The sequence below is a fragment of the Denticeps clupeoides genome, chromosome 8 (genome assembly GCF_900700375.1).
Source record: "Denticeps clupeoides chromosome 8, fDenClu1.1, whole genome shotgun sequence".
NCBI lineage: Eukaryota > Metazoa > Chordata > Actinopteri > Clupeiformes > Denticipitidae > Denticeps > Denticeps clupeoides.
In genome coordinates this window covers 15,320,847-15,348,693 of record NC_041714.1, presented here as the reverse complement: position 1 = coordinate 15,348,693, position 27,847 = coordinate 15,320,847, and the positions used below count along the sequence as shown (strand labels likewise).

Here is a 27,847-nt window from a genome sequence, read left to right as displayed (position 1 = left end):
CAACTCATATTCATAAAACTTTATTGACAAAATATTGACAATTACATACTTCTTGGAAGTATTTCTTTGTGTTAAAATTGTAGCAAACTTAACACAAACACAAAATTATGTACATTCTGGTAAAAGAGTCTTTTTTACAGAAACATTATTGTTATTTTTTTTTATTTAGTTTTTTTTTTCTTTTAGGATCTCTGTACATGGAATTCGCTCAGTGCTTGAAGTTTCGCTGCTTTAGTCCTTCGTGGCAACTTTTGGACGTTTAGGAGGTCGCGGAGAACGTGGGCATAAAAAAAAAAAAAATCTTTCAATTTTTGACGAGTGTCTTGGTTTTTTTTTAATCCTTGATGTGGGCCTAGTAAACTTTTATAAAGTTACCCTCCCCCTTTCAAAAAAAAAAAAAGTCACTATAATGCAGCACTGCTACTTCATATTATTTCCACAATCACTTTAACACGAGATTCATAGACTGCACACCGTGGAAAAATAATGATAGTATATATAAAAAAAAAAAACAGAAGCACACAACATCTCCGAGATTAAAAAAAATGATTTAAACAAGGCGATCAAATTTTGTCCTGCTACCAAAAATGCTTTCCTCTACCATGCAATTCAAGTTATTTTTATTAAATTTTTATTTGTTCGTGGTTTCTTTGTTTTTGGTATATTGGCTTTTGAAATGGATGTATCTAAAAAAACGGTGTGGAAAAAAAATAAAGATTTTTTTTTGTTGTTGTTCAGAAGTGCAAAAATGTCCAATGGGAGTTGTAGTTTTTTTTTGTTGTTGTCTGCTTTAGTGGGTGGGGTGGGGTGGGGTGGGGGTGGTGATACCTGTCAGTCACCGCGCCTCGGCAGGGTGCCGCGCACCGACAGTCCCGTGGCGGCCTAATGACAGCAGTGCCACCCATCGGACCTTCACCCTCCGTCCAGCTGCCGAGCTCCACAGAGCGGGATTTAAAAAATAAAAAAAAATAAAAAATCAGAAGCGCCCTCCTGTCGGCACGCGGATCCCGGGCCGCCGCGCAGCGCGTCCCGGCCCGGCCCGGCCCGTCGCGGTTCCGGCCCGTCGCGGTTCCGGCGCTCAGTCGTCCGACGTGACGTCGATCTCCTCCGGGCTGCCCTGCTTGGTGGCGAGTCTCCACCGGTTTATGTGATGCGTCCCTTTCTTCTTCTGCTGCGAGTCGGAACCTTCCTCCTCCAGCTTCTGGCGCTTGAACTTCGTCCGCCGGTTCTGGAACCAAACTTTTACCTGCGCGGAGCGAGAGTGTGATGAGCAACAACGACAAAAAATACACCCCAGAAACGAAAACCAAAACAGGCACACGCACCCCCCCAAAAAAACCCGCACGGATCCCGTCTGCCGAACCAAACAGAGCCAGAATAAAACGGAAAGAGTTAAAGACAACGGGGCACTTTTTAAAGGGTGTAGAGTTCAGTGTGTGTGTGTGTGTGTTACCCAGAAACACCGCTGAATGTGTGTAACACACACCTTTTCAGCACGGCGCCAAGAAAGGAGGAAACAAAGAATTCATTTTTCTCCGGTTAGACGGACTTATTAAAAATAGTGTTTTTCATTTATTAATAGAGGGACTGAATAGTCACACGAAAGAGAAACGATCGGGAACGATTGACCGATTTCATTCTGGAGAGTAAATCGTCCGATTCTATCCAGATGGATTCAATTCACGGTCACTTGGTGTGTCGACAGCCGCCGGTTCTGGTGAAAGAGTGGGGGGGGGGGTCTGCCGGGGTTAAAGGTCACCGACGTCGCCCTGATATCGAATCCGCCGGCGCCCCATTTCGGTGTGTGAGACCCCCACCCCACCCCCCACCCCCCCGTTCAGAAAGAGCGCGCGCGGGACAATGGAGCGGGGCCGGTGCGCGGTGAAACGCGCGGCGCCGCGTCGCGCCCGTGCCCGCGCGCGCTCCCGCGTTGAAGCGGCTTAACTGGCTAATTGCCGCTCGTTTTAGAAAGGTGACGGACCCCCTCCCTTTTTTTTAATGCCCCAGCCCCCCCCTCTTCCACCTAAACAGAGTCGTCGGCGATCGGAGCCCTTTATCCGATCCGTTTCCGCCCCGCGGCCCGTGCGCGCTCACAATCGCTGCTAATTACTTCCCATTCATCGTGACGTTTATTCCCATAATGCCATTAAACTCAAAAACCGAAAAAAAAAATCATTCGTTTAAATACTGCACTGACAAACAATCGCAATATGTGAATAATTTCGACACAAACAAAAACGGAATCTTCATTTATATGGAAGGACGAGGCGGACAGGTGTTCTATACCTGATATTTACATATAAAGCAACGTAATGTAATATATGATCGATATCGAACGATAATACGTCCCGACCCACCGACCTGAGTTTCCGTGAGGCTGAGGCTGTGCGCCAGCTGCTTGCGCTCCGCTCCCACCACGTAGTGGTTCTTCTCGAACGCGTGTTCCAGCCGCAGCAGCTGCGACGGCGAGAAGGCGGTCCGGATCCGCTTGGGCTTCCGCGCCAGCGCGTTGTGCAAGAGGAAACTTTCCGGGCTGGCCTCGTTTCCTGCGGGGCGACAAAAATATATATATATATCAATTATAGTAATTATTATTATATCGCAGAATACAACAAAAAAAAATCATAGTAATAAAAGCAGCACGCCGAGGTCACGTGTGGTCGCGAAGAACTGACACACACACACACACACACACACAGACATCAGCTAAGTCGTATCGATCAACATTTCCGATTTATTTCGTCTCGTGTGGAAATTAAAAACGCTTGCCACGACTCGACCCGAGACGATTTAAATAATTCCATGTTCGTATTGCGTCGCATCGTCTTCACACAAAAAGAACTGAGTAAAATAAAAAGCCGCAGCGTTTAAAAAAAACGCCGACTAAAGCATTAAAAAGAAAATCTGGAGACGAAATGTCACGTTCGGATCGTCACGGCACGAGAAAAATCGTTCAGGTGAAAAGGCGGTAATGTTGAAATGTTGCGTTTCACGCAGCTTCCTGCTCACCGACACGAAAAAGCGAAAGAAAATCTGCTCCTTTATTTCACGTCCGTTTGGGCTTTTATTTCAACTCGAGCCGAAATGTGTTAAAATGTAAAACTGTTGCCTAATTAAAATGAAAAAATCAAAAAATTAAATAAAATAAAAACGTAAAAAGACGATCAGCGTCTCGTCGTTTTCGGAAGTAAAAAAAAAAAAAAAAACGAATCGCGGCCCGCCGTGTCCGTATTCGATGTTTTCGTTGAACTTATTATTTACGTCTTCGATTTCGTTGGATAAAAGCCGGTTTCTCTGCAGCGGAAAAAATAAAATAAAAAAGAAAGAGAGAGAGAAAACGAACGACCCCCCCCCCCTCCCACACCTCGCCCCTACCTTGGAACCGGTGTCCCAGGTAGCGGTACCGGTGGATCAGCCACGGGTAGAAGGTGGCGGGGTCCCGCTGCTGGCCGGAGAAGAGCGGGTGCGGGCTGTGCGCGTGCGGCGGGGGGACGGGGTGCACCGGGACGGCGGAGCCGGGCGGGTGGGACACCGCCTCGGCGAACACGAGGTCCGGGTTGGAGTAGACGCCCCTGGCGCCCGGGTGGAAGCCGTTGAGGAACGGGTTGATCTGGCCCGTGTTGGCGTAGCTCAGGGCCGCCGGGCGGATGGGCTCCTCGGGCCGGGACGCCGGTAGCGGGGTGTCCTTCGCCACCAGCGACTCGATGGTGAAGCACCTCTTCGGCGCGGGCTGGAACATGGCTGCGCCGCTCCGGATCCCCCCGGACTCTCCAAAAAAACGGTACTCCACACCCACGAGCGGGAGCGAGGCTGCGCGCGGAGCAACTTCGGGCAGAAAGAAGAAGAAGGAGAAGAGGGAGGAGGAGGAGGAAGAGGAGGAGAGGTGGAGAAATCAGATCGGGGCAGTCAGCACCGGGCCACCGCGGCGCGCCGCGTCTCCGCGCGCTGGTCCATGGCCGCCGCCGCCGCCGCCGCCGCCGTTGAGGAGGATGAGGAGGATGATGATGGTTCTGCGGCCGGCTGGTTACTTCGCGACTCTAATTAGCGCCGGAGCCTCATAAGCAGCTTCCTCCGGATCCGGTAATGGGCCGCTGATTGGTCGCCGGTGTCGCGCGTGCACAGGGACCCCGCGGATTCACGCGCCACGGAACGGATTCGTTCCCATCGTTTTTTTTTTTTTTTTTTAAACTAAAGAAAACTTTTTAGATTTTTTTTTAAAAAAAAGCGAACTTCAAATGCTTTGAAATTCTAATGACGTCATTGCAACGCCTAGCCAGGAATCGAGAGTCGGACAGCAGACGTCCCGTCGGCGGAGAACTCGGGTTCGAACTGCGGCGCGTCCCCCGCGCGGACTCCGCGTTTTCCTTTTCTCCCACCAGCGCGCGGTCCGCCGCTCCTCGCTTCCTATTGGACAAGGGGGCGAGACCGACGGGTGGAGTGTGTGTGTGTGTGTGTGTGTGTTGGGGGTGGGGGTGGGGGGGTTCTGCAGCTTGTTTGTCGAGTGACAGCGAGAGAACATTAGCCGCTAAATGCTCAGCAAATGAGGTTGGATATGATGATGATGATGATGAAGATGACCGAGCCCTCCAAAAGTTCATTGATTGTTTGATTGGAAATATTTAAACCGGTCAAATGCAAGTCATTAACACGACACAACTTTTTTTATTTCATTTTTATTGATCGTTTCATTATTCCGGAGCAGATTTATTACTTTATTCCGTGTGTATATAATCTACATGCTGAGGGCTGTAGGGTTTACTGTACTGGCCGAATCCATGGCGGACGGACATTTATCATTTGAAAGCGACGACGCGCTGATTCTGCGTGACACTGGCGACACTGGGAACCAACAGAAAAAAAGGTTTCATTGAACATTGAGCCGAAAGTCATGCAAATGAAATATTACGAAAATAATACAAAATACGCAAAAAAAGAGGCCTAAATTAGCCTTTCGCCTCTTTATATTTGCTTCTTAAATCGAGTGTTTAATTTTTCTTTTTATTAGAATGTTCTTATGTCACCGTTTAAATGCGAATTAATATTATTGTTATTATTATTAAACAAACAATTAGAACAGATTTTTTTACAGCTTCTCTCTCTCTCTCTCTTACCAGCTCCGTAAAGGTTTTACTCGCATTTTACTCGCACCTGTCCGCACTTTCCTCCGCCGTCTGTATTCGCAGGATCATTCAAGAGCTCGTTTGAATTAATTAATTAAACTTCATCTAACACATTACTATTATTATTCTAAAATAATTAACAATAATACATACATAAATAAAATAACGTCTCTGCCTTCCACTCTACTGCAGAATCTTTGTTTGCGAGTGTAATTCCAGCAGGAAATATTAACGGTGGTGTAAATAAACTTCAAGAGGCAGAAAGGTGTGTTTGTACCATCATCATCATCATCATCATCATCATCATCCTCCTCCGCCTCCTCATCCTCACATGACCAAACCGCAGCTCCACGCCGGAGCTGAGAAGGTGAGAAGTGCTGCTCGGGCTTTCGGGGTCAGATGACCGTCAGCCCACGCCGACCAGAGGACGACGGCGCCACCTAGCGGATGTGGCGGGAGGTGACCACGACTGTCCGGAGCGGCGCGTGGATCGGATTCGTTAACCCTGATTGACGCTGATTAACGCTTTCAAACAGACCGAGACGCAGATGCACGCATGCGCAACAGCACACCTGGCCCTCCATCTTCATCGCATCACTCCGGCCTAGTCCACAGGTACATGATATTTAACTATTCATCATTTCTCTATATTATATACACTTTTATATAAATACGAATAATAATACATCATGTATAACAAAAATGTATTGTGTTTTTTGGAATGCGTCGGTTTTTTCATATATTATTTAGGATTTGAATGAGTTTTTATTTCCAGAAAATCCCCCAGGGTAACTTACGCATCGCAATTGTTCTGTTCAATTTTTATATTAATTTAACAATTTTTCAGGAAATAAAAGCAAATAATGAGTAGATGTTGCGTGTTTCGGAGGAAGTTATAAAGAGTCAAACGTGACAATCCGAGACTACTCTGCCCTCACCCCACCTCTCTCTCTCTCTCACACACACACACACACACACACACACGTGATAGCAAAACCCTCAACATTACATTTCGGACCAGTATCGTCCCCATTTTAGAACCTTCTCAGGACATTTGGTTCCTGCTGATCTGGGACCAGTCTGGCCCGCTGGGTCACCAAAATCCAGGGTCACATCCGAGACGGAGAGAGGAAGGGTGGGGCCAGGTCGGTGTTCCACTGGTGAAATTATTGGATGCCATCTGATTGGTTCAGATCATGAATAATCCGTGATACGCATAGGGCGGGGTGTGGGGACGTGGTGGGACCGGCAGGGTGACCCCGACCTCGGACCCCACAGTGCCGAACCCCTTTTCTAAAGACTAAACCTTAATCTAGTTTCGGAGTTCATAACCTTTGGCGAGGGAGTCGCGCGCAACAATTGGGGACGTGACGTGGTCAAATTGTCGATTTGGTCACTTGTCGTTAAAAAAAAGGAGCTTCAAAGACCCCGGGGGAGGGCAAAATAAAGCGGTGGCCTCTTTCCGTGGCCCGGGCCATTGTGCGCGAATTTAAACGATTTAAATCCCTCTTTACAGCGCGCCGTGAATGCGCGGACCCACCGGCGAGAGCGCGCGTGTGGTCCCGCGCCGAGGCGCGCACCCGTTTTAACGGAGGCCGTTTACGGTCTCAGTCTTTTTTCTTCCTTCTTCATCCCTTTCTTCTTTTTCTTCTTCTTCTTCTTTTCTTCGCCACGTGGTTATCCGGTTTGGGCCGTAAAAAAGCCACAAGACGCGATGCCGCGCCCGGCCGCCAGAGGCCCCTCTTTCCCACAGGTGCTTTCAATAAAGCTTATAGATATATTTCAGAATCTGTCCGGACACGCATTTAGTGTTCTTTTCCCCCTCGGGCTACTATATTCCGTGGAGCCAAACGCCAATGTTTTCATTGAGCATCAGTGAGTCTGAAAGCGAGTTTGAAATGATTTCACGCATCTGTATAAAATAACCAGACTTGTTATTTGCCGGTTTAGCTTCTATTTTTTTTTTTTTTTTGCAGCAGCAGCAGTCGTGTCTTTTTTTTGCACTGTTTCACAAAGATTCTGTTATCACACAGGATGGTGGAAACGTAGGACCAAAATATATAATTGAAATGTTGACAACATGACGATATTTGTGTGTACGCACTTTTTTAAAATCACGACGTCACTGAAAGTTGTCACCGGACATCGTGAGAGTCGAGTTGTTTGCTTTTTTTAGTCTTTCTCTGCCATCTTGTGGTGGATTGTAGGCATTACAGGGAACAAGAGTCTAATCATCGCGTGAAAATATTAATTCATGGACAGCTAAGTGAAGAAATTAACTTTTTTTATGACATGTCCATCAGAATAGGTGTGAAAGAAAAGTATTAAACAGCAGGGAAGCATAATTTTGTAATAACGTGTTAAGAGCCTCCCACTAGATATTATTTTGTGGATGATAATGTTTCAGCTGGGAACAAGTTATTTAACCCTGACTGATGCATTGAGTAGCAAGTTATTTCATCAATTTCTTCTTTCCCGATGACAATGCCAGGATTCATTGGACCCAAATTGTGTAAGAGGAGGAGCATGGGACATCATTTTCACATACGAATTGGCCACCACATAGTCCAAACCTTCACCTTATTGAGAATGCGCCTGAGAAGAATTTGCACAGCTCATGATGTCCCATCATCTCTGGAATGGAAATAAATGTTGTTGCAGAAGCCCTTTGAAATAATACATGCTGTAATTAGGGCTGAAAGTGGTCAAATTGTTTGGGCCTACTAAATAGTTATAGACAAAGTTGTTAATATTTGCAGTCCTAAATGGTCCTTAACTCTACATATGTATTTACATATCTTGTTACTGTCTCTGCTAATTATAGCTTTTACGGATGCTGCAGATGCATTATGCATGACAGTGATGCATGAAGTGCATTGCTCAGTAAAGAACGTAACAAAAAAGATGTACAGTGTAACAGGAAAGACCGGCTGAGCATGGAAAGGGTTTGTCTGCGAGATGTCCAGCGGAAGGTTTCTTTGATGAGGGAACGTGAATGGGTCCACGCACCATTGACACCCGCCTGTCAACATGAGAAGAGCTGAGGTCATGAGCTGGCTCAATGACTGTTCCAGAGTGAGAGAAAAATTATTCTATTGTTTTTTAATATGCCATGTTTGTTTCCTCCCAGTGAGGGTCTGGATTTGACACGGAATGCGAAAATTCACCCTAGCCAGGCAGAATCCCCGTATACTATTCGGATGACGCACCATTTGCATGTCGCATTTACAAAAGAGAGAGGCGGCTGCTGAGGTGCTCAAACATGGGAGCAATGCGGGTGTGTCCGTGTTTAATTGTGTTTAACTAATCTGTGATTATTATGATGGGATATGCTCACAAAAAGAAAAACAAGTGTAAAAAAAAAAATACAGCCATGCCTGCATATTTTAATCAGACATGTATCATGATATCAGTCATTGTTAGGGAATTTCATTTTTATCCATTAAACCAGTTATTCATTTGAATTTTATTCATTTCAGTTTATTGATGTTCGTTATTCAACTATGTTTCTTTAACCTTAATATAACCAGTTATTTAATAATTTTCCATATGTGAGTGTCACATTAATCATACCTATTTATGCAGGAAGATTTCCTTGCAGTCAGATACAACTGAACTTGTTCATAAACACTAACACCTTGAGTTCCACTCGCTGTACTAATACTGCCTTCTAATATCTACTGTTCCTCTCCAGACAATCCTGTACCGCTGTCATGACTTGTCTCCTTGTACAATTAATAAACACTTTGTCAACTCTGGTCCTATGAGTCGAAAAATTTCCTTATCAATCACCCAAGAAAACATTTACATTTACGGCATTTAGCAGATGCCCTTATCCAGAGTGACTTACAAACAGTAGTAACAGGGACAGTCCCCCCCTGGAGCAACATAGGGTTAAGTGTCTTGCTCAGGGACACAATGGTGGTAAGTGGGATTTGAACCTGGGTCTTCTGGTTCATAGGCGAGTGTGTAACCCACTAGGCTACTAACACCCAAATTATTTTTGGAAAAGACCAAAAAATAATTATTACAATAATGATTGTCAAGTTAAAAGCTCCAAAACCACAACTGCATGTTATTATGTTTTTTATAATATATCTTTTATAAGATTATTTTCTTCTTAATAGTTCTTTGCTACAGTGTTTACCTTCTGCTGTAGAAATGCGTGCCTCATGTGATATGATGATTACTTTTGCTTATTGTATAGTACAGGGCATGACAGGGTTTTACAGAGATGTACCTAAAAAGATGACGGTCCACTAGGCTACATGTAGGGTGTGGTCATGGTGTCACATGTCAAACTCAAATCCACACAACGCAGGACACAACTTTTTTTCTTTTTAGCATTTTCACAAGCCTCTGCCATTTGCAAATGTGTCACATTCCGGACACTTCCTGGTACTCCTGGCTTTCCCATGTTCTCCTGGCCAGAGTTTCATGGTTGCCGTGTCTTACCCATGTATCCCTGCTGCATCCCTTCCTCGCTCATGCATCGTTCATTATTTTACTTGTTTCGTTTTTTTTTCATGTTTGGTGTCTGTGTTAGGGCCCACATCCCTGTTTAATTTGGTTGAAACTCTGTGTTTGTGAGTCATGTGTTTATGTCCCCCATTCTCGACCCACGACGCATTTAGGATAATTTAGAAATGTCCTACTTTTGATAGAAAAATACCACTGCAGCATCCACTGGGGATGCGTGTTACAGTGTGCCGGTCCCATGCCTGGGTAAACGGCGAAGGTTGCATCAGGAAGGGCATACCGGACAGCCAGACCGGTTGATCCACTGTGACGCGAGCAGCCGAGGGAGATGAAGAAGACTGCCAATGTCATACGATGGACATGTCCGTTGTGCAGGGAGAACAGGAGTTGACAGATTTACCCACAATACAGCAACCACAATTGGCCAACACATTCAAGATAATTGCATTAACAGATTTTATGAGCTGATGCTTGGTCCATGGTGGATTTTTTTTACATTCTGTAATAGTGTTATATATTTAGTGTTAAAAAAAATGCAACTAATAAATCACACATTTCATAAGTAATTATTTGATCGACAGCCATAAAAAGAAAACCATTACCAGCAACAATTAGTCTGGAGATCCAATGGAATGCTCTGTTCGATAATGCAAGTCACTTTACAAAAGTTAGTTTTTTTGCAATTATCTTATTACCACAAGAAAGACTAGTTGAGAATCATCTCATCTCAGCATGAGTTCTGGCAGCTGCTACTAAGTTAGTATGGGAAGTGAGTGAAGTTCATTAAGCAATTCAAATAAAAGTAATAATTCCTGGGTAATCTTTTAGGATGTTGGTTTTATCAAAGTCAATATACGGAGAACTCCTGGTTCTACCTGACTGACTGCGGCTGCAATGTCCCCAAATGCAGTAAACTGGAAACCTTCCTATCATGACCAACACTGAAGGGTCTCAGTAGCGGTTATTTGGGATCTGACCACTCGCGTCATGCACTAAAGGGACTTGAGCCAGTTGCAAGGTCCCTGGTTGTCCTAGTTTGGGAGCAGCTAACCACTGTACACCGGTAACGAGACCCAGTATCAGAAGTTGGTCCTTGTCAAAATGTATTAACTGCAGGAGAAAATGTCTGTTCAGTTCCTATGAAGACATAGGACAGATGCGTATGAACAAATATGTTCAGGTAAATATTTATCAAAAAAGGCAAACACCACTAAGTGCACACTGTGTACAAGTGTTTTGTCATGTGGAGGTTGAAAAAAACTAAAACGTAAGGGCATGTACCGTAATTTATCGACTTAAACAAACTGTTCAGTTTTCCAGCTGCAGAAAACTCACTCAGAAAACTCAAACTGTGCAAAATGTAACCATGATTAGTTATTAAGACTAAATTATGCTGTTTTATTTAAAACTTCATTTTATCCTATTGTGAACTTGTAGTGGATTTATGAAAAATACAGAGGAACTATGGATCAAGCAGAGATCCTGGTTCCAGCCCTATTGTGCCACATGGTCACACAGACCTTGTGTTTGCATTCATCGTACGCCTCTGCCATTGGCTATTGTTCAAAGTAACAGCTCCTGCCATGCCTTAGTTATTTCACCACTAACCCTGTGAACTGTTTGCCCGTTTGCTTTAACAGAAATTACCCTTCTGCACACACTACATTTAAGTTTAATGTAAATTCACTCTTATTCTTTTTGTTCATTTAACTGATCCTTTTTAAAGGTCCATGACAGTCGGTGAAGTAAATTTTTCAGGGGAGGGGTGGGAAATTCTCTGGGCAGACAAGCATGAGAAAGGGGGGGGGGGGTAACCTTTTGCCTTATGATGGCATAAGGGGAGACATTGCAGATCCAACTTTCTGAGCTTCCGCTCTCTGAACAGCAAAGCAGAATGACCAAAGCACTCTTTACCCTTATCAACCATAGAAAGGCTAGGAGAACACATATTAATGTTAAGTTAAATTTTCATTTTTAAATGACAACACAATATGAAATGGAATTGCTTCTGAAGGAGGAGTTATGGAATCTGATTTGTAATGTAGTGTTTAATCACAAACATGTTACTAAAATATTACAGGCCAATAAAATACCCAGAAGAAGCAGAAGAAACCTCTGCAGTGTCATTACAAAGCTACAGAGTAGCATTTTCTTTTTCAGTGTGATTAGTGCTGGGAGTTTTCTCCAGCACGGGACAAAGATCCTCCGTGGGATTGATGGAAAAGTCTGATCATTCTGAACGTTTATTAGGGACTTCAGATTATTATCACAAAATGATGCCAAACCAAACTGGCAACCCCAGACCATGTATCGTAGAGATGCTGCGTGCATGTTCTTGCCCATAACTCTGGACTCATCAGACCACATGGACCGCACAGAAAAGTACAGCAATTGTCATTTATATGTCAGGGAAAAAACTATGTGGTACATGATCAGTATATGAAAAGAGGATATTTATCTGTTAGTGTTAGTTAGTTTTTTTCAGTCATTGTAGCCTGTAAATAAAAAACCTGACTGTTAAAGTTTTCAACATTTGCATCTTTGTTCAGACACGGACATCAAACCAAAACCCATCACCTATTTTGATTCATTTATTAGTGAGAACATGTTAGAGCTGAGAAACAGAGAGAATCTGAGAAAGTGTCAACACCATTTTTATGTCAGAAATAAGAAATCGAAAGTAATCAAAATGTATTAATATCCTGAATTGGACAGAAAACATTAAAAACATGTCTTTATGTTTTCAACTATCTTGCCAGTGATAATTACCTCTTAGTGACACTTGCATTAGACACTTCTTGTCAAGTTCAAAAGAAAGTAAAAAAATCCAAACCCTTAACTTTGATTTCATTTATTAGTCAGAACATGCTAAAGTTGAGACACTTTGTGAAATACAGACAGTCTGATAAAATGCCAACAGGTCAGATGATTTCCACCACCAGGTTCGAACCCGACGTCAGATGAGCATTCTGTGAGGAAAGTGAACAGCTTTAACATTCATGACTCTTTGTGACAGAACCTGTCAGCTTGCTGGGAAGCTGGTGGCTTCTCACCTTGGTCAGCAGACTACTCTTGATCTTCTGACTTGGGTGGATGACCATTCAAGTCCTCATAGGTATCTGTTATAAAAGCAATAGTGATGATTAGAGAGTGAATCTTGCTCAAGGGTACCTGTATGGTTGGCAGATTTAAACCCACAACCTTCAGGTAAAGGGCCACATCCTTAACCAAAACTGGCCACTAAAATGGATAAAGTCAGTTGAAACTCCTGATCCCTTACCATAGATTATTGGTGGCTCTTGTGGATACTCCTCATAGCCGTCTCCAGAAATCTCAGTTGTAGGTTCTGGTCCCTCTTGACCGGCTCCACTTATCTCCCCCTCCCCACTTGGGATAAAGTCGTTATTAGTTGTAAGTTCACCCTCATCCACCCCGGACCCGTCCTCCTGGGCAAAGACCACCGCTACCAGGAGGATGAAGATCTTCCAAAACATTGCCATCCTTCAGCCTTCAATCAAGGTTCCAGTAAACTGTACATTCAGGAGCTGAGTCTGTGCTTATATAGCCATGATTATTATAATAAGCTGTGGATGAGGATGGAGAAGTCGTGGAGGTTAGACCAATCACTGACATGACGTCTTGCTGTGGTGGCGTGATGCCAGCCTCTCCACCCACCTTGTAAAACTGTCAAAACCGGTTTGAAATGGATTAAAGCTTGACAGGGTTGGGCAAGGAGCGGAACTTTCTTAAACAGACGGGTGGTGATGGGTGAACCTTGGAGACCAGAATAGTCTTTCTGCAATAATCAAATAAACAAATATGACAACTTATTCTTCTCAAAATTCTCTTCTTCACTCATGAAGGAGTCATATGCAGTTAATATAAATGCATATACATCATTTAAAAAAAAAAAAGATCATTTGCATAATTTTATTTTGATAAATACTGAAATGCATCACACAGACCCGAATATCACACAAATATTTGGCAGACGCCCTTATCCAGAGCGACTTACAACGTGCTTTCAAGTTACCATCGATGAAGAGATCAATTCCGGTTCACTAGGACCCCAACTATGAATACAATCTTTTTATTCACTCTGTTGTAGATTCTGTACACAAGTTCGACAATAAGAAGGTTACAAGTTAATCTAAATATTCTTTAAAGAGGAAGGTCTTTAGCTGGCGTTTGAAGGTGCTCAGTGACTGAACTGTTCTGACCTCGAGGGGAAGTTCATTCCACCACCGAGGGGTCAAGACGGAGAAGAGTCTAGATGAGTGTCTTCGTTTTACCTTCAGAGATGGAGGGACCAGGCGAGCAGTACTGGAGGCTTGGAGAGTGTGAGGTGCAGTGCAAGGTGTAATAAGGGCTGTGAGGTAGGATGGTGCTACTCCATGTTTGGCGTTGTAGGCCAGCATCAGTATTTTGAATCTGATGCGTGCAGCTACTGGGAGCCAGTGGAGGGAATGTAGCAGAGGGGCGGTGTGGGAGAATTTGGGAGAAGCTTGAGTATTATAGGCCAATAACATCCTCATGCAGTGTCCAAGCACTTATATCCATAAGGCATTGTATTGTTTTATTTATTTATTTTTAAAGTGAAATGATGTGTTGATTTTTCGATGGCATGTTTTCTCCAGCACAATGGAAAAATTCTCAATGAATTTCAAAATTCAAAAAATGTTCTATTTAGTGGTGGGCCGTTATCGGCGTTAACGTGCTGCGTTAACGTGAGACTCTTATCGGGCGATAAAAAAATATCGCCATTAATCTATTCACAAAGTTGGGTTGGGAGCTGGGTCTATACTATGCAAGCTATTGTGCCGGAGTTAAATGGTTACACTAGATTTATAAGTATATTTCTTCTTTCTCGTGTCTTTTATTTTCTTATTTTCTAAAGACTTTTATTTTGTTTTTGAGACCCGGTTCAGGTCTCTTGGACACATGGCGTGAGTTGTGAGAGGTGCATGGGGTTTGTGTGCAAAAAGTTATTTCTTTTATTTTAATTTATGTACATATTAGGAAGTTCTCTTGGACACATGGCGTGAGTTGTGAGAGAGAGAGGTGCTGAAAGACGCGATGTGTGACACGATGTTCTGATGCGACCTTTCTTTTTGTACAGAATACACTTTGCACAGAAAATCTCTTGGGTGTCAGCTCATCATTTGCGGTTCAAGAAACGAAATCAAAAAGTTCCACAACGCAGAAGAAGAACCGCTACACTATGATGACTTTCACCTTGATATTTTAGCGCGGATGTATACCTAGCTGAATTGCACTGTAGGGGGTGAGAACGAGTCTTCGAACTGTGAAATCTAATGCGCCACCTGGCTTGAGAAACCCGTACTCAAAGACTTACTTTTAGTCATTATTTGGGTAGCACACATATTCTGAATGCCTTTGGCCGAATTCAAATGAGCCATTTTGATCTAGATTAATTCCAAGATTACAGTGAGATTAATCTAGATTAAGAAAATTAATCTATGACCACCTCTAGTTCTATTAAAGAGAAGCGTGGTCATTCAGTAAATTCAGGTAGTGAGGTGACACCATTTTAGTGCAACATTATGATGCTGAACACAGACCAGGTTTACTGAAATAACCATAGATAATGTACAATAGGGATGATGCATGGGGGCATCATTGCATGTTTTTACACTCTGCGGAAGTGCCCATCACTCATGTGACCTACGTGACCTTCTCCAGTAAACCACAGTCCAGTCTGTATGATTCTTAGAAACTTGACATTTTGTTTTATTTTTAGAATCAGACATATAGTCACACATCTGATTGGTTATAGTTGCAAAGGGTTTGATCATTGAAAATGGTTTTCTATTAGTGAATGAAGCTTTTAAAGTGACAGACTTGGGTTAACAAACACATCACTGGAATGCTGTGATGAAGTTCCTGATAAAGTTTCTCTCTACTGATAGCATTCCTCCCTGCTGATAAAGTTCCTCTTTACATGTATGCAGATATTCCATCATTAACAGAGTTTTCTTTTTAATTTATCAAATAGTTGGTAATATTAAAAACATAAAAACAATTCTAAATGATTCCAACGGTTTGAATGGTAGTGCATCTAATAGTTAACATAATTTTATCTATTAAACGGAGCTGTGAGGTCACCAAACATTTCTCACTGATCAAAATGAGGGTGGTGCATGGTGGCACGAAATTTAAAAGACAACTTTGAATCCTGGCACGGAGCTTTTGTATGGGGAGTTTCTGCTGAGTTCTCAGTTTCCTCCCGCCATCCAAAGACATCTACACTAGGTGAATTCAGGCTCAACAGTAGGTGAGTTCGAAATGCCACTGCAAGTATCCTAAATATAACAAGAATATTTTAGCATGTTACTCTGTCTTCAATGGCTACCTGTAAAATGTTGCATTGACAATAAAATTCTGCTATTAAGATAAAAAGCTGAACATGGATTGGTCCCTGAGTACTTGGGGACTTGTTAACAGACTACTACCCTCCACGAGAATCAACCACTTCTCAGCAGGTGGACAAGAATCTGCTACTATGCTCCCATTTTGGAACAGCCCTCCTGTTCCAAATGTTTGGAACTCAGAAACAGTATCAATGTTTAAGTCCAGGCTAAAGACACGTCTTTTTAGCCAAGCGTTCCATAACAGTTAAACTCACATTCACTATGACAATTGTCTCATCTAGACTGTTCTAGATAGATTACCGGGGGTCATTGTTGTACTCAACATCAACCGACCTTGCACTGGATGGACTGTTTTTTAGTAATGTCAGTGGTCGACTCAGCTGTTTAATTCACTTAATGGAGGCCAGTAATTTAACTATTCTGACAGGCCACTGTTCCTTAGTTAACTGTCAGTCAAGAGACACGAGACTGCCATAGCTTTTATATTTCTGATGTTCTGCACACTGTCAAACACAGTAGGAAATATCTATTGAGCAAGGTATGGGTGTAGGTATTAGGCGTGACCTTGTGTTTCAGAGGAAAAGCATGTGAGACAAAGTGAAAATAAGACAGATTGAAAGTGACTGAAAGACAGAATGATGGTGAACATAAGACAAAATTTAATTTAACGTAAGACTGAATGATATAATATAAACAGAAGTGGTTCTTAATGCTCAGTTCCTGATTGGTTTATCTGAATAGGAAGACATTGGAAGTTGCGGTATATGGAGCAAATTAATGAAGCCATTGGTCTATTAAGTAAGCTTTTAACCCTCCAACTGTTGCAACACCAGTGTCAGAAATGTTAGATAGTGTGACCAGATGCCCTATTTTCCTGGGACATGTCCTCTTTTTGAGACCTGGAAATTTTGTCCATCCGAGTTTTTAGAATTGTCTGGGTTTTTTAAGCTGCCGAAACATGTCATGTCATGGGCATCCTACACAACTATTCACTTCCACTCGTGTTAGTGGATCGTTCTCCCCCGCTCATGCTAACTGAAGCATCGTATCCCCCCATGTTACTACACAATTCACAACCTTGCACATGTAGTTTTGTCATCATGCTCATAGTCAGTGGGTTTATTATGTTATTTTTTCTCTGTATGTTGCAGGTATTTATGTGAACTGTAATCTAAATGGATTGATACAGAAAATAGAATTTATACAACAGGAAAATGAAATCTAATGTACATTAATGTAGTGATGGCAAGAATAGGACAGAAAACATATATTCACATATTTCAATCATCTTTTCAGATTTAATATAAAATAATTATAACTGCTGTAGTAGAAGCTGAGACAATGTCTCAAAGGTTGATAGTTTGAAGGAACATCACATGGCTTCTGCCTTGGTCCTGGTCTCCAGTTTCCACTCATTCAAGGTCATGCCAAAAAATACAATTCTGTGAGGAAAGTGAACAACTTTAACATTCATGGCTTTTTGTAACATCTACAAACTGTCAGCCTGCTAAGAAGCTCACTCACCTTGGAAAGCAGACTGCTACAGTGGACCTGATGTGGATGGAACACCATTCAAGTCCCCATAGTTATCTGTTATTAAAATGAAAGTGATAATTAGATAGTGAAACTTGATGAAGGGCACTTCAGTGGCACCTGGATTCAAACCCGCAACCTTCAGATAAAGATGCCGCTTCCTTACCCACCACTGGCCACATAATGTCCCTTACCGTAGACTACAGGTTGCTCTTGTGGATTCTCCTCCTGTGGATTTTCTAACAAGTCCTCGTAGCTGTAATCTCCCACAATCTCAGATGTAGTCCCTAGCCTCTCAGTATTTTCAGTTGGACCGGCTCCACTCATCTCCGCCTCTTGACCTTTGATAGAGTCACCGCTAGTTGTAAGGGTGCCGGACCCGTCCTCCCCGGACCCGTCCTCCTGGGCCAAGACCACCGCTATCAGGAGGACGAAGATCTTCCAAAACAGAGTCATCGTTCAACCTTCAGGTTCGTCTGTATATTCAGTAAACTGAGTCGCTGCTTATATGACAAGCTGTGGTTGAGGATGGAGAAGTCGTGGAGGGCTGACCAATCACTGACTTGTCACCTAGCCGTGACTAAGCGATACCTGCCTCTTGTCACACCTTGGAGAACTGTATGAACTGGTTTGAAACAGATAAAAACTGGTCTAGGTTGGGCAAGGAGTGGAATTTCCTTAAACAGACATGAGACATGTGAACCCTGAGGTCTGAAATATAAATAAATAAATAAATAAAAAAGCATACATGACCATTGGCCACGTTATTCATTCATTTTCCCTCCGATGCATCATTTTACTGCCACGCCCAGCTATAAATAATCGCAGAGACTAAATGTTGCCTAAACTTTTGTGATGTGGGACCACAATTCAATGGCTGATTTATCTGTTCCACTGTGGGATGAAAACATATTTATCTCCTAATTAAGCTTGTATATGGTAATATCTGATCGAGTGCGTGGTGCTTGAGGGGATGTGCATTGGAGAACAGAAGGACTATTGATATTGATTTATGCCTGAGTTATGTGACACGGGTTAATAAGGAGCTGCCCGTGGCTGCGGGGGGAGGTCAGCATGCGGCATATTTAAATTTATCTTATAATGGATCATTCATATACAAAATTCTAGAATATAAAGATCTTTCGGTGTGGTTCAGAAGAATTTCCTTTCCGTTCGCATGTCTGGGTGGGATTCAGTGGCGGTTTGCTTTTTTTGTTAGTATATGATTGTTGTGGAGGTGATTGTGAACTGATTTTATTTTGTATTGCTACTGCAATGTCACTTTAAACTTGGCTTGAACTTGAACTTTTTGTGTGAGTGTTGCGCCACCTTGTGGCGCAGCACGGTTGTTGGAGTGAAGAGACCGTCACCGTTTGATATATATATAATAGTAGGCACACGCTGTTATATAGATATATATATTCTATTTTGTCCTATATTCTAATTCGTCAAATATATTTTTTTTGCACAAGCTGTACAATTTAGAGTTTCACTAAAGTATTAAAGGCCAGTAAAAGAGATCTTTGAAAACTTGGCTCTAGTCACCACAGTGTAAAAAAATGGTGCCAGCTAAAAACAACAATGTAGCTTATTTCACTCCAAGTTTTGATTAAAGTCAACTTTTAAGTAATGAAAAACGAATTTAGCGTTGATTACTTAAAGTTCTTATAACATATTCATTACACTCAATGTATTGAGTTCTTGCAGTTAAAGCAACATTGACCTTTTTAATTTTTGTATTTAGCTCATTTAATTCATTATGCTAACTTTACCAAGTTGGACTAGTAAACAGTAACTTCACAATATATTAAAAAAATCAAAGATAAGAGTTTATTTTCATAAATTACACTGATATAGTGTCATTATAAACTGTACACTGCCAAACCAGCAAGTCACTAAAACAAACAGTCTTCTACTCCACGGTGCCTAACAGACTTTAAACTCCTCAAATCATCTACTAACAGAAAAAACAACGTGTCCGCTTAGTGTCCAGAACTGAGTACATGGGTAACTTCTGTTTTTTCCTTGAATTAAAATTGTGTAGTATCGCCTCAGAGCATCCCCCTACAGTCCTCTAACATCTTATCTTTTGTAAAATGGTGGACAAAATGGCTTTAAAATGGCTCCATCTAACTTGCACTAAAACATTTATGTAAAATAAACAAAACATTGCTTGTCTGCTAACATTTTTAACAGGTTTTGTTGAATGAACAAAATTGTCTTCACTGGTAATTTTACTCAATAGTAATTTTACTCTATAACGGCTTTTGTACAGTGCAGGTTCCTCTTACTTCAGGTTGAGGATGGAGATGTCGTGCAGGGCTTACCGGTCACTGATCTGTCAGCTTGCTGTGACAGAGCAATGCCACCTTCAGTTTGAGCAGTCTGGGATGGGCAAGGAGCAGACTTTTGTGATCCCCAGTACAGAGACCAGTACAGCATGTGCCTACTATTAGATAAATAATGATTACATATGGCCCATGGCTACATTTCATCAATCAGTTTCACTTCAAGTTATAGTGCAATCCTGCAGCAACCGTAAAATATTTATGCGGTAAAGGATGCTCAGAAAATAATTGAGCGTCAATAGTTCAGATAGAGGGTTTAATATAAGGTGTAATCATATTATTCTAACAGTGTGAATAGACCTCTGTTAAATATTTGTACACATTTCATTAATTTTGACAATTTTGATTAAGGCAGGTTCACACTGAGCACACTGTGACAGAGTCTGGAAATGCTGTGAAGAATGTTCTGCTACCTGCCATGACTGCCATGGCAGTGGTTCAGTAATGGTGTGGGGTTACATTTCTTTGGGGTGCCGCACAGTCCTCCATGTTCTCACTAGAGGTAGCCTGACTGCCCATAGGTACCAAGATGAGATTCTCAGACCCCTTGTGAGACTATATGCTGGTACAGTTGGCCCTGGGTTCCTAATAATGCAAGACCATGCTAGACCTCATGTGGCTGGAATGTCGGCAGTTCCTTCAAGATGTAATCATGGATGCTATGGACTGGCTCGCCTGTTCTTCAGACCAGAATCCAATTGAGCAGATCTGGGAAATAATGTCTCGCTCCATCCACCAACGCGATGTTGCACCACAGACTGTCCAGGAGTTGGCGGATGCTCTAGTCCAGGTCTGGATCCCTCAGGAGACCATCTGCCACCTCATCAGGAGCATATCCAGGCGTTGTATGGCGGTCAGGCACAATTAAATCGGACACACACGCATTGCTCCCATGTTTGAACACCTCAGCAGCCTTTTGTAAATGCGACGCGCAAATGTTGCGTCATCCGAATCGTCCCTACAACTCCTCCACTGTCCATCTTTACACAGGGATTCTGCCTGGCTAGGATGAATTTCGCATCCCTATCAAAAGTCAGACCCTCACTGGTGTGTTCTTAGGACTTCATGGTGTTGTTGCTCCCAATATTCTCTTAAACAACCTCTGAGGCCATCACAGAGCAGCTGTATTTGTACTGACGTTAGATTATACACAGGTGCACTCTATTTAGGCATTGGCACTCATCAGGCAATGTCTATGGGCAACTGACGGCACTCAGACCAAAGGGGGTTGAATAAATACGCACACCCCACTTTTCAGTTATATATTTGTAAAAAAAAAAAAAAATTTGGAATCATGTATGATTTTCGTTCCACTTCTCAAGTGTACACCACTTTGTTTTGGTCTTTCAGTGGAATTTCAATAAAATAGATTCATGTTTGTGGCTGTAATGTGACAAAATGTGGAAAAGTTCAAGGGGGCCGAATACTTTTGCTACCCACTTACATGGTATGATATGCAGTGAAATGCTTTTGCGAATGTTATAGACCTCAATATTGCAGTTCTATTCAGTATTCAAGTAAAGAACCAATATACAAATATTGCAAACATAACCAAATATTACAATTTTATGTTTTTAAACATAAAATATGTGTAACAGGTATGGTGCAGGAGGGCAGTCTAAAGTCTTGAGATTATGTTGCAGATGTGAATGTGTGCTGCCAACATCTTCTAGTGCAAATAAAAAATTGTGAAACAACATTAATGTTAACATTTGCAAACAGGAATGTCAGGATTGCCTGCAGCTGGGCTCCACACCGGAATTCAATCCTGACGCCCCATAAATGCCGGAAGTTTCCGCCCGTTCGGGGTCGCTGGCATTTTCGTGAACTCTCTGCACGAACTTGACCTGATTTAGTTTTATGTGTTTTGAGTTCTGGCAATCGCCACACGCCTACGGGTTTGTTTCAGTTCATTATTTACGTTAAACTGTTTTCGGCCACCGCGCCATTGTTTCTTTGTATTTCTTTGTTTGTTATAATAAAAACCCCTTCCCAGCATGTCAGACCTCTGCGCTTCCTTCCCCCTAAGTCCGTAGACGTGACAGAATGCCAGCGACCCACCCAAAAGCGCAGAGGTAAAAAGCAGAGGAGAAGAAACGCCGCGAAGGACGCAGCCCGGCGCGGCGAACGCGGACGCCAGGGGAGAGACGCGCCGCCCGTTCTGGTGGAGCGTTTTCGCCCCGAGAAGCCGTGGTAGGCGGCGCCGCGTGATGACGTCACCCCCGGGAAACTCCGCGAAACCCGGAAGCGACAACGTCGGCGGGTGAGTGGGCGGAGCGAGGACGTTGGCGTCGGCAGCAGCGAGGAAGTGACGTGGGCAGCGAGCGCAGAAGATGCGACCCCCACGATCTTCGCCATGTCGAGCCAAGAACTCTGCGCTCTGCTGGCAAGGCTCCCCGTGGACTGGGACGACACGGACGACGACGAGAGCACGGGAGACGAGAGTTGGGCTCCGCCCATCGCGCCAGTCTGCGATCGTCGCAAGGTCCGTGGGGACCCACGTCACTTCCAGGGGGGTGAGAAGCGGCAACAACGGCGGCGTTCCTCCAGCGAGGAGGTGGGCAGCCTCCAGCCCGAATGGCCAGAGTACTGCCCATGGGAGCTTATCGCGCCATGGGTCCAGGATGTCCGCAGGGTGGACGACCCTTGGAGTCACCGGTGGGAGGACACGGATGACGAAAGCGATGATGACGTGGATTTTCGGTGGGCGGTCGGTGCCGGGATGGCTCCGCCCAGCGTGCGCGTCCGAGATCATCGCGGCGTCCGTGATGACCCATGTGACTTCCGGGGGTACGAGGTTGACACGGACGACGACCAGGATGACGCCGTTTGGGCAGTCGGTGCCGGGATGGCTCCGCCCATCGCGCCCATCCAGGATCGTCACGAGGTCCGTGGAGACCCACGTCCCTCCCAGCAGTGTGAGGAAAGCTGGTGGAAGAGGGCGACGGGAGGTCGCCAGCCAGCAACTGCGCTGCCGGGACTGCCTCGCAGGGAATCCTCCATCCCTGCTCCAGTCGCCGACCCGCCTTCCCTCTGCCCGGACGTTCCCCAGCGAAATGGCAGCGCAGCACCAGCGTCCACACCTGCTGGAGAAGACGTCCACACCACACACCTACCACCATCTCCAGCGACGTGCCCAGCCCCGTGTGGGACAGCCCAATTGTCCCGGGACCCTTCAGTGAGGCAGCAGACACAGACGAGATCACTACCATCCTCACGTGTCTGACTGGATCAGCATGGGGCTGGAGCGCAGCCCTCTGGCAGCAGGGAGAGACAGACAGGAGTTTTCGGGACTTCCAACAGAGACTGAGGGCGGAGTTTGATCGGCCTGAGCCAGGGATCGAACTCTGCCCCTCCACCACATCCAGTGCCAGTCAGGATCCGGGGCAAGAAGACCCAGCACTGGTGGGCGACGAGAAGGTCGCTCCTCCCGAGATCCTGGCTGTGCCCCCTGAGGAGGTCCCGGAGAGCCCAGAGAGGGAGCCAGACGACCCTCTCTTCTGTCTGTCTCTGTGTGTCTGTGTGGCATATGTGTCCGTATGTCGCCCCCACTTCCCCTCTTTGTGTCCACCAGATGGCGACCCAGCCGCGGAGCCGAACCCCAGGGAGGAGGTTCCTGACCCGAATGTGCTGGTCCAAGGCGAGGTGGACAAGCCCCAAGGTACCCCTAAGTCCAGCCGGGGGGGGGTGCTCCCCCAAAGAATTTTTTGGGGGGGTGCAGTTCGGGTTGGGGACTCCTCCTGAGGGGAGGGGAGGTGGGGAAGCGATGGAGCTGGGTCCTCCGGTAGCCAGTGAGGAGGGCAGGCCAGGCATGGGCCTGCGTCTGCCTCCAGAGGGGTGGAGCGCCATAGAGCCCCCGGGTAGGCATGAGGACCCAGCTGGGACAGGCAGGAAGAGGGCCTGCTTGTCCCAACGGACGCAGAAGGGCTAGCCGGATGGTCTGGCAATGCCCCCCCCTTGGCACCAGGGCCGTGCAGCGAGAGGGGCTGCATAGTCCCAGAAGGCACCAACCTGGGGTGCCTGGAACAGTCGCCGGAGGCTCTGGGACAATCTCCCTGCGCGGTGCAGGGGGTGACACAAGACGTGTCAGAGGGGACATGTGGAGACAGGGCCCACACGTACCCAGATGGATCGGCCCTGATTATTGTGTGCAGGTACGGGAGTCCGGGGCCGCCATGCGGGACCACGCCGGGGAGCCAGGCCGAGGGTCCGGGGCCGCCAAGCGGGACCACGCCGGGGAGCCAGGCCGAGGGTCCGGGGCCGCCAAGCGGGACCACGCCGGGGAGCCAGGCCGAGGGTCCGGGGCCGCCAAGCGGGACCACGCCGGGGAGCCAGGCCGAGGGTCCGGGGCCGCCAAGCGGGACCACGCCGGGGAGCCAGGCCGAGGGTCCGGGGCCGCCAAGCGGGACCACGCCGGGAAGCCAGGCCGAGGGTCCGGGGCCGCCAAGCGGGACCACGCCAGGGAGCCAGGCCGAGGGACCGGGGCCGCCACGCCTGACCACGCCGGGGAGCCAGGCCGAGGGACCGGGGCCGCCACGCCTGACCACGCCGGGGAGCCAGCCCGAGGGACCGGGGCCGCCACGCCTGACCACGCCGGGGAGCCAGCCCGAGGGACCGGGGCCGCCACGCCTGACCACGCCGGGGAGCCAGCCCGAGGGACCGGGTCCTCCAAGGGGAGGATACAGCAGGGCAGGAGCCCTGTGGTTGCCGCCGTCCGCCCCGCCGCCTCCACTGATGGTACTGTTGGGGCTCCGAGGACGTAGCCCTTGGAGGGGGGGCTCTGTCAGGATTGCCTGCAGCTGGGCTCCACACCGGAATTCAATCCTGACGCCCCATAAATGCCGGTAGTTTCCGCCCGTTCGGGGTCGCTGGCATTTTCGTGAACTCTCTGCACGAACTTGACCTGATTTAGTTTTATGTGTTTTGAGTTCTGGCAATCGCCACACGCCTACGGGTTTGTTTCAGTTCATTATTTACGTTAAACTGTTTTCGGCCACCGCGCCATTGTTTATTTGTATTTCGTTATTGTTTGTTATAATAAAACCCCCTTCCCAGCATGTCAGACCTCTGCGCTTCCTTCCCCCGTAAGTCCGTAGTCGTGACAAGGAAACACTTACAAGATTATCTAGAATGTTTGCATTGTGAAGTTTCTGTTTACTAGTCCAACTTGGTAAAGTTAGCATAATGAATTAAATAAAAAAATAATAACTGAACTGAAAGAACTTAATACATGGTGGATATGTCATGATATATATGTTATAAGAACTTTACTATAAATTTTGTTAAAAGAACTTTAAGTAATCTTTAAGTAATCAACAATAAATTATTTTTTTTATTTGATTTTGTATTATTTAAAAGTTGAGTAACCAAAACTTGGAGTGAAATAAGCTACTTTATTGTTTTTAGCAGGGACCATATTTTTTTTTTCAATTTTTTAAACAAATAGTATCATAGAAAAACTGTGAACAAGAAACAGCTATAGGCAGATTGCGAACACAAGCTCTAAGAGACCATGTGGCATGACAAGGGCTGGAACCAGGATCTCCATACTCCATATTCGACACTCATCCATCAATCTTGTTCATTAATTCAGCAGATTCAGAATATACTGTAAATAAAACTGTGTGTGTGTGTGTGTGTCTATATATATATATATCACACTCACACACATGCACACGCACGCACACACACACACACACATTAGTGCAAATTCAGGACTGAAGGTTCATCATCAGATCTTTCATGAAAGCATGTGACCAAATCACTATCTCTGCTGGCTTTACTCACTCATGAAAACCCCCCTCTCAGTTAAAAGCTGCATTCTTATTCAGAATACATGGATAACGAAACACAGTTTATTTAGTTGTGATGTGTTCTAATATTCTATGGGTTGTGGGATAGCTATGTAAAGTAGCAATACAAAAATAAAATCAGCTCACAATCACCTTCACAACAATCATATACTAACAAAAAAAGCAAACTGCCACTGAATCCCACCCAGACATGGGAACGGAAAGGAAATTCTTCACACCGAAAGATCTTTATATTCTAGAATAAGGTTGTGCATATTTTTTATTTTATATTATTCTGAAAAGATTTACTGAATGTGCATTAGAATTCATGTTCCTATTGTATAAATTCCATTTTCTGTATCAATCCATTTAGATTACAGTTCACATAAATACCTGCAACATACAGAGAAAAAATAACATAATAAACCTGCTGACTATGAGCATGATGAGAAAACTACATGTGCAAGGTGGTGAATTGTGTAGTAACATGGGGGGGATACGATGCTTCAGTTAGCATGAAAGGAGGGGACAACCCACTAATGCGAGTGGAAGTGAATAGTTGTGTAGGATGCCCATGACATGCCATGTTTCGGCAGCTCAAAAACCCAGACAATTCTAAAAACCCGGCTGGACAATTTCCAGGTCTCAAAAAGAGGACATGTCCCAGGAAAAGAGGGCATCTGATCACACTATCTAACATTTCTGACACTAATGTTGCAACAGTTGGAGGGTTAAAAGCTTACTTAATAGGCCAATAGCTTCATTAATTTGCTCCCTATACTGCAACTTCCAATTTCTTCCTATTCAGATAAACCAATCAGGAACTGAGCATTAACTTCTGTTTATATTTTATCATTCAGTCTTACATTCAATTAAATTTTGTCTTATGTTCACTATTATTCTGTCTAACAGTCACTTTAATTCTACCTTAATTTCACTTTGTCTTACATGCTTTTCCTCTGAAACACAAGGTCATGCCTAATACCTACACCCATACCTTGCTCAATAGATATTTCCTACTGTGTTAGACAGTGTGCAGAACATCAGAAATATAAAAGCTATGGCAGTCTCATGTCTCTTGACTGACAGTTAACTAAGGAACAGTGGCCTGTCATCACATGTGGCTCAGAATAGTTAAATTACTGGCCTCCATTAAGTGAATTAAACAGCTGATTCGACCACTGACATTACTAAAAAAACAGTCCATCCAGTGCAAGGTTGGTATTATTGGTAGGGTGGTAGTATCCTAGTGGGTAACACACTCGCCTATGAACCAGAAGACACAGGTTCAAATCCCACTGACTACAATTGTAGTATGTTGCTCCAGGGGGGACTGTCAGTGGGGGATTTGCACTGATTTGTAAGTCGCTCTGGATAAGGGCTGATTAATGCTGTAAATGTAAATGTATTAAATAGTCCAACATGGTGTATTGGAGGAAAGATCTGTTAATGTATGGAGGTACAGGACAGTGCAGCGTAGCTTTCAGCTAGTCCAGTGTCATTGTCCACAGTGTATGACCATTATGATGATACTGGTCCATTTTAAGATTCCTCTATCTTCAGCAGATATGGTGTTTGTGGCTTTGGTGGCCCTCTGGTACATTCCATGCTGGTAACGCTGGTAACGCTGGTAGCGATAGTAACGCTATCAGTAGAGAGAAACTTTATCAGGAATTTCATCACAGCATTCCAGTGATGTGTTTGTTAACCCAAGTCTGTCACTTTAAAAGCTTCATTCACTAATAGAAAACCATTTTCAATTATCTTAGTATAGCTGAAAAAAAAAAACAATTAAAGAAGCAATGATACAGTCCAAATTCACACTAGTGCAGTATCTAGAGCATTAGCAGATGTGATTACATTCATCCTGTAATTGTTCTATTCAAAATGGAAATGGAAAAAAAATTAAATAAACTTTTGGAGGATGGGGGGATAAACCTTTTAAAGTTAAATCATGTCTGTACCAGTGATAAAAGGTCACAAATGTCATATTAGTCAAAATGGACCCTGTTCTGAGTGATAAGAGAGAAAAAACATGAAGGGATGCACCCATTATGCTTTGTATCTATTGTACATGATCTATGGTTATTTCAGTAAGCTTGGTCTGTGTTCAGCATCATGATGTTGCAGTAAAATTGTGTCACCTCACTACCTGCGGGGCAGTGGTGGCCTAGCGGTTAAGG

General features: G+C 44.5%; 1 protein-coding gene and 3 long non-coding RNA genes across 4 annotated transcripts; 1 reads left to right on the top strand and 3 right to left on the bottom strand.

The window, feature by feature from the left end:
* Positions 1 to 4: 4 nt before the first annotated feature.
* On the bottom strand, positions 5 to 4,133 carry emx2 (empty spiracles homeobox 2). Its single transcript, XM_028990029.1, has 3 exons — positions 3,376 to 4,133; positions 2,362 to 2,546; positions 5 to 1,246 (listed from the first exon to the last, which is right to left on the bottom strand). Exons 1-3 carry the CDS (start codon positions 3,737 to 3,739, stop codon positions 1,079 to 1,081), a joined length of 717 nt encoding a protein of 238 aa, XP_028845862.1. The 5' UTR covers positions 3,740 to 4,133; the 3' UTR covers positions 5 to 1,078.
* Positions 3,869 to 8,537, top strand: LOC114796122 (uncharacterized). Its single transcript, XR_003750608.1, has 3 exons — positions 3,869 to 4,080; positions 5,467 to 5,735; positions 7,612 to 8,537. It is a non-coding gene; the product is annotated as an uncharacterized LOC114796122 (long non-coding RNA).
* Positions 8,538 to 12,175: 3,638 nt separating this feature from the next.
* LOC114796119 (uncharacterized) lies at positions 12,176 to 13,150 on the bottom strand. The gene is made up of 3 exons (XR_003750606.1): positions 12,880 to 13,150; positions 12,653 to 12,718; positions 12,176 to 12,568 (listed from the first exon to the last, which is right to left on the bottom strand). It is a non-coding gene; the product is annotated as an uncharacterized LOC114796119 (long non-coding RNA).
* A 4,111-nt stretch (positions 13,151 to 17,261) lies between these two features.
* Positions 17,262 to 18,115, bottom strand: LOC114796120 (uncharacterized). The gene is made up of 3 exons (XR_003750607.1): positions 17,719 to 18,115; positions 17,516 to 17,581; positions 17,262 to 17,433 (listed from the first exon to the last, which is right to left on the bottom strand). It is a non-coding gene; the product is annotated as an uncharacterized LOC114796120 (long non-coding RNA).
* Positions 18,116 to 27,847: the final 9,732 nt, after the last annotated feature.